Source organism: Poecilia reticulata, linkage group LG22 (assembly GCF_000633615.1).
Source record: "Poecilia reticulata strain Guanapo linkage group LG22, Guppy_female_1.0+MT, whole genome shotgun sequence".
Taxonomy (NCBI): Eukaryota; Metazoa; Chordata; class Actinopteri; order Cyprinodontiformes; family Poeciliidae; genus Poecilia; species Poecilia reticulata.
In genome coordinates this window covers 3,663,134-3,676,026 of record NC_024352.1, presented here as the reverse complement: position 1 = coordinate 3,676,026, position 12,893 = coordinate 3,663,134, and the positions used below count along the sequence as shown (strand labels likewise).

At 36.3% G+C, this 12,893-nt stretch overlaps 2 protein-coding genes across 3 annotated transcripts; one reads left to right on the top strand and one right to left on the bottom strand.

Annotated features, from left to right (window-relative positions):
• The first annotated feature begins 1,054 nt into the window (after positions 1–1,054).
• Positions 1,055–6,372, top strand: LOC103458155 (dr1-associated corepressor). Of its 2 annotated transcripts, XM_008398769.1 has the most exons (6): positions 1,055–1,197; positions 1,700–1,772; positions 2,519–2,612; positions 3,001–3,120; positions 3,637–3,736; positions 5,106–6,372. In XM_008398769.1, exons 1-6 carry the CDS (start codon positions 1,156–1,158, stop codon positions 5,130–5,132), a joined length of 456 nt encoding a protein of 151 aa, XP_008396991.1. In that variant the 5' UTR covers positions 1,055–1,155; the 3' UTR covers positions 5,133–6,372. The 2 variants fall into 2 exon arrangements, with proteins under 2 accessions (XP_008396991.1, XP_008396990.1); XM_008398768.2 differs by lacking the exon at positions 5,106–6,372 and having other exon boundaries at positions 3,637–3,943.
• On the bottom strand, positions 5,742–12,757 carry LOC103458156 (activator of 90 kDa heat shock protein ATPase homolog 1-like). The gene is made up of 9 exons (XM_008398771.2): positions 12,485–12,757; positions 11,213–11,403; positions 9,265–9,347; positions 9,059–9,176; positions 8,810–8,901; positions 8,600–8,728; positions 7,189–7,290; positions 7,012–7,063; positions 5,742–6,604 (listed from the first exon to the last, which is right to left on the bottom strand). The coding sequence occupies exons 1-9, from the start codon at positions 12,562–12,564 to the stop codon at positions 6,432–6,434; spliced, it is 1,020 nt and encodes a 339-aa protein (XP_008396993.1). The 5' UTR covers positions 12,565–12,757; the 3' UTR covers positions 5,742–6,431.
• Between the last annotated feature and the right edge of the window lie 136 nt (positions 12,758–12,893).

Genomic DNA, 12,893 nt, shown 5'->3' with positions numbered 1-12,893 from the left:
CATTCTTCACAAAGTCTTTGGCTTTTGTTCTGGGGTCAATTTGCACATTTTTGACCAAAACCTGTTTATCTCTGGGACACAGAATCCGTCTTCTTCCTGCTACAATGGCTCCCATGATTCCCATCATGTCTGTACTCGAAAATAATTATTTGAACAGATTAACGCTGCACCTTCAAGCATCTGGAAACATTTCTTTTGACATTTTGTTTGACTTTCCCATGATGCCAAACAAGAAAGCAGCTTGTTGGAGGTGAACCTCCAGTTAACTCACATGTGCCGATCAACCTATCCGAAGTATCCAAACCCATGACATCATCATCTGGGCTTTCCCTTGTTGTTTAAGGAGATAGTAATCATTCTTTATCTAATCCTCTGATTTTGAAAGCAATAATAAACAAATCTCTGGCATATTCTTTCTCTTATTATTGTGTCAGTTAGCAAATAGAAACAATTTTGGTGATTCTAACAAACCCAAAACAAGAAAAGTTTGGTTCAACTTCTGACAGTGAGAAAAAGGGTGTAGGTAAACTTCTGCTTTCAACTGTTAGTGTTAATAATTACAAGGGAAATAATACATGGCTTTCAATATTGTTTATAAACAAAAATATCAAAAGTGTGGTGCATTTGTTTTCTGTCCTCTTTACTCTTATACTTCTAAATAAAATAAATCTGGCTTTTATATTGTTGTTTTTTTTAAACACAAATAAAACTTCCATCTTCACACTCAAATGTGTTTTAAATAATTCACAATTAAATACATTTTGACTTCAACAAGAAAATGAACAAGTAATCTAAACATTTTAATTACTTCATACTGCTGCAACAAACACATCAATAATAATCTTAATAATAATAACTATTATGATTTTAATAATAATAATAATAATAATAATAATAATAATAATTATTATTATTATTATTATTATTATTATTATTATTATTATTATTATTATTATTATTTTAGTTCAGTTTTGTTTCCACCTCATGTGTTTTTCATTATCACCGGATAGATGTCATGGTGTTGCCATGGTGCCTCTGGGGGTCAAATGTTGACATCACTTTTCTACCTACTAAAAGTAAACAAATGGATGCTGCAGCGCTCTGCTGTAAAAACATGAAAAATGTGACTAAACAGCGGGAATTACAGCGACGAAAATGCCCGGACAGAAGAAAAAATACAACGTACGGTTCCCTCCTGTGAGTACTGCTATCTCTGTGTTAAATATCAACTGTTTATAGTCAAACAAAAGTGGCTAATAGCTAGCACACGCAGCATGGAGTAGAGGGGCACGTGGTGTGTTTAAGGACTACCGGATCTGTCGGAAATCTTGTGCCTTATCACAGACTCAGACTGTGATAAGGCAATAAATTGTTTCCAATAAACAGCGGTTTTGACTTGTAAGCCTTGACTTAGTTTCGACCGCTATTTAGGCGCATTTGTTGTGTATTTTACATGGACGAAATCAAGTAGAAATGCGATCCGTGATCAAGTTAGAGTCCAGTGTCCGTCAGTATACCGGTGGCAATTGCTATGTAACTTCACATTCAGATTAATTTGAACAATTTGACCAAAAAATTGTTTTTAACAAACTAACGGTTTGTATTAAGACTGTTTTTTTTATTTATTTATTTATTTATTTATTTATTTATTTATTTATTTATTTATTTATTTATTTATTTATTTATTTATTGTTTATAGGGTCGCATCAAAAAAATCATGCAGAAGGACACAGAAGTTGGGAGGATAGCGATGGCAGTTCCGGTGATCATCGGTATCCTTCAAGTTGTGGCAAAAAAAGAAGCAGAAAAGAAAACTGACTTAGTTGTCAGTTTTACTGATCTTTCAGACGTCCTTTAACTGAGCATCGGCTTTCATCCCGTCTAAGCGATGGGAGTTGTAGTCCAGATAAGTAAAAAGCTTCCTCACCTGCGTTAGACGTGACACTTTCTCCCGACAGCTTACAAGTTATTGTTTTTTTTTGTTTGTTTTTTTTTTTTTTTTAAGTCAAATAAATGGCAGACTCAACACAACAAACTGAACTACTCGACGATGCACTGTGTGGTTAAAAACCCATATTTAAAATCAACCAAACTCAGTTTAGACATAGTTCCTCACCTATAAAAATAAATTTCATGTTCATTTTAAGTATTTTTAAAAATGTATTTAGTATGTGGTTAATCAATCAAAATGAAATCTACTTACTGTGATGCATTTTGCTGACATCATTTTGCTGACATCACAGCAAAGACATGAGACATAACAACTGACCAAACTTTCTTTTGAGTGCATCTATTTGCATGTTCTACTCCCATGTTTCTTTTTTATAAATCTAATTCTTCCTTCACTTTCTGTGGCATCTAATCAGAATGACTTTGAACTTTATTTGTTCTAGTTTTATTTCAAATTTGCCTGAATACAAATGAATGAGTAACATCTCAGACATCTTGAGTTGGGGTTTAAAAAAAAAAAAAAAGATCTCTCCTGTAGAGCTGCGGATTCCTCAGCTGGAACAAACAGCCCGGGCTTTGGAGATGTTCCTGAAGTCTTTGCTGACCAAAACCTGCTTGATTACTCAGGCGAAGTTCAACAACATTGTGTCTGTGGCTCACATGTGAGTATCTCTGTTGTTCTGTGACACTGATCTCAGATCAGCAGTGGGATGGGATTTTGGGGGTATAATAAACAAACATACACACATGTGCATCTCAGTAAGTTAGAATATGATTTGAAAATTGTATTTATTTCAGTAATTCGGTTCAAAAAGCAAAACTCATGTATTACATTGATTGATTATTCACAGACTGAATGCATGTTAGGAGTCTGTTTCTGTTCATTTWGATGCAACATGGCTTACAGCGAGTGAAAACTTCACGATTACAGACAAAGTAAAAATGATCTTTAATACATAAATATTGTGTATGGGCATTTTGTGAGCTACACAGTTATTTGTATTTCTTTTCTTTTCTTCTCTTCTCTTTTTTCTTTTCTTTTAAATTTAGGAAGCAGTGCATAGAGTCAGAAAAATTGTTTCATTTTCTCAAAGACCTGGCAGAGGGAGCCACGTCTACAGCAACCCAGAAGGACAACCGAGGCATGAGTGTTTGGCCTCCCATACACAGGTAAGGTCAGTTACACTTCTGATATCTGAAATGGCCCTTTAATTACATTCGCGCAGCTCCTCCTCAGACCTGCACCTTCCAAGCTTCAGCTTCACAGAGTACCCCCTCCCCTGCACAGCTCCTTCAGATTAGCCAGCAGCAATTAGCAAACACCTTGTTGAACTGTGCGTCTGCTGAGCTCATAAAAGCTACTTCTCCATGATGTTGTTAAAGGGTTAATAGCGAAGCCATGTTGTGATGACTTTCTGAATGCGGCATTCCAGAAAGAGCAGGAGTTTTTTACAGAGACATTGGCTCAATCTCAAGGTATTAAATTTCAAAGTCAAAGTTCTTTTAAGTCATATTTATAAGGTAATATAGTTTCTTGATTATGATATAAAATAGCACCATGTGCCTGGAAAATACATAATACTGCCCCTTTAATAGTGTTTTGTGGTCAATGTGGATTTCTAAACAAAGTAACCGATATCTGTTTTCACCATAAATGTAACATTATGCAGTTTATTGTCTTTGAAGGAACAAAAAGGGCAACATAGCCGCTAAAAACCCATCTGGAGCAGGAGAGACTGTTCCCCAAAGGAGCCACGGCCCACACGACACCGACTCAGACTCAAGTGTACGTATCCAGTTACTGAACACACAACGCTCACACGCTCAACCGACAGCTAAGGAGGTAGAATTGGTGTCTGGTGGGACACACAGGACCAGTGAAAAGTTTAGATGCGCTCATCATGGGTGTGATTGTCATATAGATTTTGGACTTTTAATAGTTCATTTGAACAGTTCTTCTTCTCTGGTGGAATCGTAGTGCAGCACACGACTTCAGTGAATTCTAAAAACAAAACTGAGGGGGGGCAGAATTTTAAAGTCATAGTAGATTTATTTTTTCTGTGCTCCACCTGGGAGAGCAAATTATAAATCCTCAGATATATTTAAAGGTGGGTAGGAAGAACTAGTTATGACTTTGGTGTTTTAATGTTTGAAGGTCAAAGTGAATTTGCGGTAAACACCTAATATAGTCTGGAAGTACTTTACCCTATTCTAGCATATGTATTTCATAATGTAAGTACTGGTTTCATAAGATTTCTATTAGAAACAGATTGATTTGGGAAAACATTTCTGCCGCTCAAAACTTATTTTCTAATTATATTTGCGTTTTATGTTTTAATTTTAGTTGTTAAATTTCCCAAACTTGCACATAGCTGTCTTGTTTTGTCTGGCTGATGACATCATTGTAAGATATTAAATCAGATTAGTTACATAAGTAGCCTTTTTTATGAAATACTTTTTTTTAACTCTTGAGTAAATTCCTGGACTTTTACACTTTTACTTGAGTCAAAATATGCTGAAGTAGAGCTGCTCTACCTTCCTCTGACACCAACTACTGCTAGATGGACAAAAATGTCCCTTTGCATTTTGTGTCACATGCTTTCTGTATCCATCAACAAGCTTCTGGACAAATTCTGTTTGGATTTTTTTTTTCATCGCTGCTCTCATCACAAACAGAAGACGATACTTAATACGTTTTCCAGCGTGGCTTTTTTAAGCGTAGCTCACCAATAATTGATAGGGTTGAGGTCATTCCAGAGGCTTTACTGTTAGCCTATGTTATTTATTCCTAAACCTGTTTGGATGTGTGTCTGCCTGGTCCAGTTGGAACAGAATAGTTGCGTCCTCGCCAGGAAACAATAAATTTAAATACATTTTACATTTCTGACAAGCTGCCAAGTCTCCGGCTGGGAAATATCTCTGCAACTTTTCTCACAGCTACAAAAAGCGCGAGCTTTCTCTGCGATCTCTGAGAGTTAAAACATATTTACATCAAATATGCTTCATTAAAAGGCCAAAATTTATTATATTCATGCCTTTCTTATTGGCACTCTGAATTCATATCTGAGTAAAAGCACCCTCTGTAGTTATACCAGGGTATTGCACGCTGGGGGAATTAGTAACTACATCTTTTTTCTTTTTTTTTCTCCCCCCAGGAGCCGGAGCTCTACATCTGCTTATAACGTGGACTTCCCAGCCGCACATCATTTCTGTTCACATGTCATTAGGCTTTGCAGTGACTCAGCAAAAAACAAAAACAAAAAAAAAACTCTTTGTTCACAATAGCCTACATCAATCTGACTGTTTTTGGACAGTAAGAGGGAAGAAATTGGATTTACGCAGCAGTTTGAATCTGAACCAACATGCAGAGCTTTGGTAAAGAACAGAACGTCCAAGCAGAACGGATTTCTGCTACAGGAGCTTTGTGTGTGTGTGTGTGTGTGTGTGTGCGCGCATAGATTTGAATACTTTGAAAGTCTGCACTGTTAGTTTTTTTTTTTTTTCATTTTTAGCTCGTCTGCAGATTTGAGGTTAGCATCATGAACCGTTTTACCCCTGCAGCCCTCAAATGATTGATTTTTCATTTTGTTTTGTCGTCTTTGTTAATTATAAGTGCTTACCTTTTAATATTTTTAAAGCACTTGTAAATATATATTATTTTGAATGAAACATGTAAATAACTCAAGGCAGGAAGTAAATAAAACTAAGCAAGAGCTTACAGTAGTTTGTTTATTCCAAGAAACTATTTCTTTTAACACGGTACTGGGCTGAAGTGAAGAATAAATAGAGGATTCTGTTTTTAGAGCATCTTTTACTGCATATTTACATTTTTGAAGCCATATATGGTCAAACATACGCAGCTGTCACAGGCTTTTTTTTTTTTTTTGGAAAAAAAAAAAAAAACTGATGCTGACAAACATTAGTTTTAATGTTCCAGCTTCAAGTCTCACTGATGCTGGTCCTGTAATGTACATGAACACAATCTCACCAGATGAGGCTGTAATACACACCGTCTGAGCTCATAACCCCCCAACCCCCACCAACATTTTTTAAATGAGACATGCATCTTAGTTCAAATCAACTTTACTACAATGACTCAAAATGGATAAAATACATACAAAATAAACAGTTTTTCAAGTGTTTTGGCTTCTTCGCGAACCGAAGCCGACGCCAATTGGAAGTGGTTCACCGGATTCCTCTTTCGTCCGACACGTTTTCTATTCGGCCCCGGAAGGCATGGTCCGCCTGCGCTCTTTTCAAGAACCGAGCCGAACACCGGCGGGGAAAAAAGAAAAAACTCAAGAATTAAATATTTCCTGCGATTAAATTTTTTTACACGTACAGTGACGGAGTCTTTTGTTTCATGAACTCGTCCTACGAGTATAAAGCTGTTCTGTCAAAAAAAAAAAAAAAAAAAAAAAAGGAGGGCTGGGGGCAAGGGGAGAAATACAAAAAAAACAAGTTATTACAGTACAGCTTCTTCAGAAAAGTCGCGCTCCATAGCCAAAAGTCTGTTTGATAGCTTCAAAGTAGTATCTCTTCCAGCCGCCTTTCGTCTGTTCCTCTTCGCTGTTGGGGACGCCTCGGCACTCCACCTTCAGCTCCGTCTCGCTGCTCCGGTCCAGGAACATCAGGGTGATGGTGGCGTAATGCTCTGTGGTGCAGAGAGGCAATCGGTTTCCAAAATTCAAATGAATATATATATATATATATATATATATATTACAGAAAACCTGGAATGTGATTAAAATCATCACAATGTGGGAAAATTTTCATTTTTCAAACCCCCACAAAATAATAATAAAAAATTATTGAATAGACCTTCTGCATAGGGAGTAMATTTTTATATGCAATGTTTTTCTTTTAATATTTGTGGGAAAAAATATGTAAAACTGTTGTCTTGACAGTGGAATGTGACAGAATCAGATAAAAGAAAAAAAATTGAGCTATAAAACAACCAATCAAGAGTCAAGTGGGGGATCTTAGCTCTGTCAATCATGCTTGTATATGAGCTGTTCTTCTCTGTAACATAAAAAATAATATAAAATATTAAGAACCTACCACAGGGCCAGTTGTTAAACCTCCACTTCATTACTATTTTCTCATCGGGTACCTGATGGCGAGAGGATTTGTTGTTAGGCTTCAACCATTTTCTACATGTGTTGTACTCTATACCTCAAATAAAACAGGAGTTTTCAGTGAGGTTTTCATTATAGTTCTTGGAAACGTCAGTCTCACCAGCTCTGTGAATTCCCCAAAGACGTTTCCTTCTAGCAGGCGAAACTTTCCACCCCTCTCTGCGTCCACTGTCGCAGGACTGCGTGTGAACGCCTGGACCATCTGCACACCCAAACATACCACACTGTGACATCATGGCTTCAAGCTAGACAGATTGACAAAAAATGTATGGTCCACCAAGATGAACATTTGTCCACTAACGCACACGGTAAAAAAATTTTTTTCTTCCTTAAAACGGGTTGGTGTTTTCAAAAACTCTCGCGTTCACACAGGACCGTTTTCAGAAATGTTTTCTTTCACACAGAAACACCCCAAAAAAATTTTTTTTCTTTTTAACTCCCCCACACCTGTAAGTGGCGCTAAACACGAAGAATGGAACATGTGCCTAAAGCCTTCACACAAGTTTACCAGTAGACTCAAAGAAAAAAACAACAACAAAAAAACCCACAGATGGTGAACAAAAACTGAGAGTGGAGTCTTCTGGAGAACTTCTTGCAACTGCTGAAGGCACTTTGTGAAATCCACCATTGTTGTTGAGTGTGACACATTTGCAGTTATAAGTCACTTTATTTCTTTATTTTATTTGAGCAAAAATAAAAATGTGACAAAAGAAAAACAAGTTGCTCAAAGGATCAGGATGAAGTAAAACTCATGTTCCTTCCTCTGAGAAAAGTACAGTGATTTAGGCTACATACAACTTTTTTATTTTAAAAATTTTATGCCGTTATATACGACACATATAGGTATGAATGTTGCAAGATGGCTTTTTTTTTATTTTTATACATATGCTGAATTTTACATTTCATTTAAATTGATCGTTTTTTCTATAGGCTTTAATTTTCTCCCTTTAAGCTATTCCATAAATCTACTCCACAACTTCAACTTGTAATGCACATTTGTTTGGTTGTAATATGAACACATTGTTTTGCTTAGATTCAATATTCCTCTTAAGGCAGGATGGGCTAATGCGTCAATTTCTGCTGTAAAAATGTTTTTTTTTTTTCTCAAAAATTGAACAGGCATTTTGTTTAGGGATGTGTCGATTTACTTTTTTCAATTCCGATGCCTATATCTGAGATTTAGTATCGGCTGATACCAATTCGATACAAAAGAATGGTGCTGAATTGACTTAAAACTTTTTTTTTTTAAGACAGACATTAAAGTGCTGAATTATAAATTTATTTGCCAACTCTGCACACTTAAATACATATTGTTACTGATACTCAACAACGCTTTAAAATATTCCTACTTTACGGGGAGGCAAAAAAACAAAAACAAAAAAAAAACAAAAAAAACATTCTTGTGTGGATGAGGCCTAAAACTTTGTCAGACGAGAAAGAATAAGCAAGCGAGCATTTGCAGGTGAGAACCTAATTTGGTAATCGGATCGGCAGCAGCAGGACAGACTCACCTCCTGGTTGAGAAAGACTCTGTAGAGTTCAGCTGGTGAGGTGAGAAACGTGTCTCTGATGGTGAATTTACAGGTGGGGATTTTGACACCAGTGTTGACGGGAGCTGCCGTGCTGCTTCCTGAGGAAACCTGAAAAAAAAGAAACAGCATTCTAATCAGTCTAGCTCTACGTCACGACTCGACGCGAACCGGCCGTCTTTAAACACAGACCTGAGTTTTGTCCTGCTTGGCTTTGGACTGAGAAGCTGACTGAGGCTTGGCCACGCCATTAGCGGTAGGCAGGATCATCCCTTGCGTGAATTCTGCAATTTTAGAAACGATAGATGAATAATAATAAAACAAGACAGTTTTGTTTTTTGTTTTTTTTATCATTGAAAGAGCCAAAGCATCGGTGTTTATTAAATCGCTAGTTTTAATTTCTACTCGGGTCGGGAATGGTTTACCCTGATCTTTACAGACCTGTTTTCAAAAAGCCCACGTAACTCCCCAGAGCCTCCCGGATTTTCTCTGCTCCTTTAGTTTTCATCAGGTGGACCAGGGGCGTGTCGGGCTCGTCCTTGTTCAACGAGATGGAGATCTGAGGAAGCGGATCACGGGGACATGATTCAGTGCTTCGCTTCACCACCACCACCAGTCAGGATCATTAAATCAACCATTAGACTTACATCCAGATCCTCCATGTCGTTCTCATCAGACAAGTTTGGAACTTCGATTGAACCTTTGTATTTTACTCCGGTTTTTGACTTTCCTGTAAAAAAAAAAAAAAAAAAAAAAAAAAAAAAAAAAAAAAAAAAAAAAAAACCCAACAACATCAAATTCAAGTCAGTTTTTGAGTGAAAAACTGACTTGAATTTTTTTGGATGTTTGTGGAACTGCTTCAAATGAAATGAAAAAAACAAACATGACTAATAAAAATGTTGTGGATAACATTTTCCTTGTAAGAAGACAAGTGGTGAAACAACTTTTCTGATTAATCACAATTGACTATTTTAATCATGATAATCACAATTACTTGGATTAATCATGATTAATCACGATTACCTGAATTAATCATAATTAATTGATAACTGAAATAATCAAAAATTACTTTAGTAAGTGATAACTCATTAAATGGAGTATACAAACTTGAAAAAGGCAATTTGCTGAAAAAAAGAGCAGTGATTGCGCCAAAACTGTACAAAATATGCATTTTGCATAAAAAATCCCTTTGTTTGTAAATCTTTTCTACCCAGAATTCCTCAAATACCAGTTTTAGCTTCACCCAGTTCAGATTAACTGCTGTGTTATTGCATTGCAGGCATTAAAATGTGTATTTTCTTATTTAAAAATAAAAGAATAGAATTATTTTGTTGCTTGCATATTTTAATGTATTTTTAATAAAATGTATACTTTAGTGGTTAAAAGAAAAAGCCATAGAATGTCCCTTTTTTTATATCAGATTAATCGAATAATCATCAGAATAAACGATTACTAAAATAATTGTAAGACGTTGATTTTTGTGGTAAACTCCTCCACTCCCTAAAAAAAAAGTCTTAATTCTGCATCTGAACTATTTGCTAAGGAAAGAGCTAATTTTTAACCATTCTGGAGCTGCTGGTCAGGGCCACACAAAATGAGCCCAAAGCGCTGCCATCACTACAGACGCTGTCACCTACTGGCCAGCCAGTGCAAGTCTCAAAAATGTTGTTCAATCTTTGTAAATCAAAGAGTTCATTCATGAGTTGTTCATTTTGTAAAGTTTCTGTTAAAATACAGTTTCACATGTGATTACGGGAGAAAACAAAAGGGGTCTGGAAAAAGAGCTGAATGAAAATTATTAAACATGTGGCCACTAGGGATGGGTAGAAAATAAAGGTAACACTTTATTTGAAGGGGGGTGAATAAGACTCATGAYACTGTCATAAACATGACATAACACMYGTCATGAACATGAATAAACCTTCATGAATATTTATGACTGTTGTCATAAAGCGKCATTTSGTAAATTATGACAYTTTTAATACAAAGTTGACATTATTCAAAATGTCTTTGTTATGACAACTTGACATTAACCAAGAAATCCTTACTGTTTAAATTTGACCTTTAATAACATAAAGATAATTAATTTTTAAAGTGCAATCAGTAATACTTTTAGAACAAATTTATATCAGTAATGATTTCTTGGTTAATGTCAAGTTGCCATAACAAAGACATTTTGAATAATGTCAACTTTGTATTAATACAACTTTTAATACAACTTTTGTATTAAAAGTGTCATAATTTACCGAATGACGCTTTATGAGAACAGTCATAAATATTCACGAAGGCTTATTCATGTTCATGTCAGGTGTTATGTCATGTTTATGACAGTGTCATGACGGTCTTGTTCACCCCCTTCAAATATAGTGCTACCAAAATAAAATCTACTTTGTGATGCATCAAGAGGCAAAACTTCAAATTTTTAAAAAATACATGCAACAAAAAAAGCTCTTCTTATTCCTAAAGAAGACTGAAATGTTTTATTTTTATTTTCGACAGAATAGCAAAGGACAAAGGATGATTCMTGTCACTTTAAGTCGACAAACGGCGCAGCTGCGTGTGCCATTCTCAGTTCAAGCCCTACTTTACACTCACCAGTCCAGGTCGCTTTTAGGCTCCATTCATAGAAGAAAATAAGTTTCCCTTTGCGGTTGTTAATCGAGGCCTCTCCTTCCAACTTGCTGACTTCCGTCACTTCACACGCTCCCTCGTCATCCTCCACGCTCAGTCCGAGCAGCAGAGACTTCAGCTTATCTGAAGACCAGTTTGTTGCATCTCTTTCAGTCCTGAAGATTTTTTTATAAAAAGAGACACCATGTTGAGCAGACTGACAATCTGTAGTCATGATTAGAGGGTCAAAATCTTTTCTCTTGACTTCTGAACATTTTTGTACATGAGAACATGGAAGTCGCATCAGTTTAACTGGCTTTGGTGGTAAAAATATATTTCACAGTAACAAATATGATCTTTTACCTGAATAAATGGACTATTACGAGTCTATTAGCTGATATTTATTTGACCTGTAAAAGGGGAGATCGTTCTAAGATCACCTGTTGAACATTTTAGGGCAATATATTAAACAATTTTATGAGATTTTGGAGTTGCAGCTTGTCACAATTTAGTGTAGATTGGGGCAAAGGAAATTAAAAATGTAACTTTTAAATTTAAAACTACAAGCATGATCTTGGCATCATGTAAAAGTCATTTTATGATTTGTTTTTTTCTTAGATACAATAGTTTGTACTTCAGAAATTTTTGCTAACAAAATTTATGAGCCACTGACTAGGAAAATCTAAGCGCATTAATTGATGTCTTGATGCAACAAAAATGAACTGGTTCATAAAAACAACAATGTGGTTCTCCATAGATTTAAATCACCGCAAGGGATTTCACTAACATGAAAGATGATTATCTATTCGAAGATCAAAAGTGAGGGTAAGCAGTGGGATTCATCTGATTTTTCTTCGAAATAATAAAAGGGGGGTAAAAAAAAAACTCCTATTTTCCACAAGCTGTGTAGAATTTATTGTCACGTTGCAGCCTGGAGTTACATTATGAGCATAACTAATATGGTCAAACTTGCTCCGTAGCTACATAGCATACTGAATGTAACTGCAACAGCTTTAGCTTTGGTGAACAGCTAATGGAAAGCCTCGGTAGCTACATGTGACGCTAACTTGAACAACGTTAACAAAAGCTTTACTGCAAACTAAGACGTTTTGCTTTAGTTAATTACGGGATTAACAATCTCTCCTGATTGTAAGAATGTGATACAAAAGCGGTTTGGGATGAAAAGCTACCTCGAAGCGTGCGGTTAGCATCAGCTTCAAGCTAACTGGCAGTGAGTGCCCTTTCATGTTGTCTCACCAGTGCCAATTGTTGACATTCGTCGCATCGGCTCTCTCTTCAACGATCCAGCGAGGGTCTCCTTCTCCCCACTTCGCCATGTGTGCAGATAAATAATAATTATAATAGAATTTTGAAAGCGGGGCGAATCCTAAAGCAGGAGGTCTCGCTGTCTGTCAGTCAGCCGGTGGACGTCCGCTGCACGCTGCTGCTTCTAGAAACCTCTGGCGGTGCTCCTGCGTTTATTCTCCGAACATAGAAAATGCTCGAAACGGAACTTTGTAGAAAGAGATGAAAAATGTTCCCCCCCTTCCTCTACACACACACACACACTACCGGAAGTTGTGTTTATGAGCGGTAGTTTTGCTCCGGGAATGTAAGACTTTGGATATTAGCACTCTAGTTTCTTATATCCAGTTTTATACTTTTT

Coding starts and splice junctions, on each gene's coding strand:
- LOC103458155 (XM_008398768.2), top strand. CDS start 1,156: ATGCCCGGACAGAAGAAAAAATACAACGTACGGTTCCCTCCT. Junction 2,613..3,000: donor ATTGTGTCTGTGGCTCACAT/GTGAGTATCTCT, acceptor TTTTAAATTTAG/GAAGCAGTGCATAGAGTCAG. Junction 3,121..3,636: donor GTTTGGCCTCCCATACACAG/GTAAGGTCAGTT, acceptor TTGTCTTTGAAG/GAACAAAAAGGGCAACATAG.
- LOC103458156 (XM_008398771.2), bottom strand. CDS start 12,564: ATGGCGAAGTGGGGAGAAGGAGACCCTCGCTGGATCGTTGAAGAGAGA. Junction 8,902..9,058: donor CGTGGGCTTTTTGAAAACAG/GTCTGTAAAGAT, acceptor CTAAAATTGCAG/AATTCACGCAAGGGATGATC. Junction 6,605..7,011: donor GTTTAACAACTGGCCCTGTG/GTAGGTTCTTAA, acceptor TCTGCACCACAG/AGCATTACGCCACCATCACC.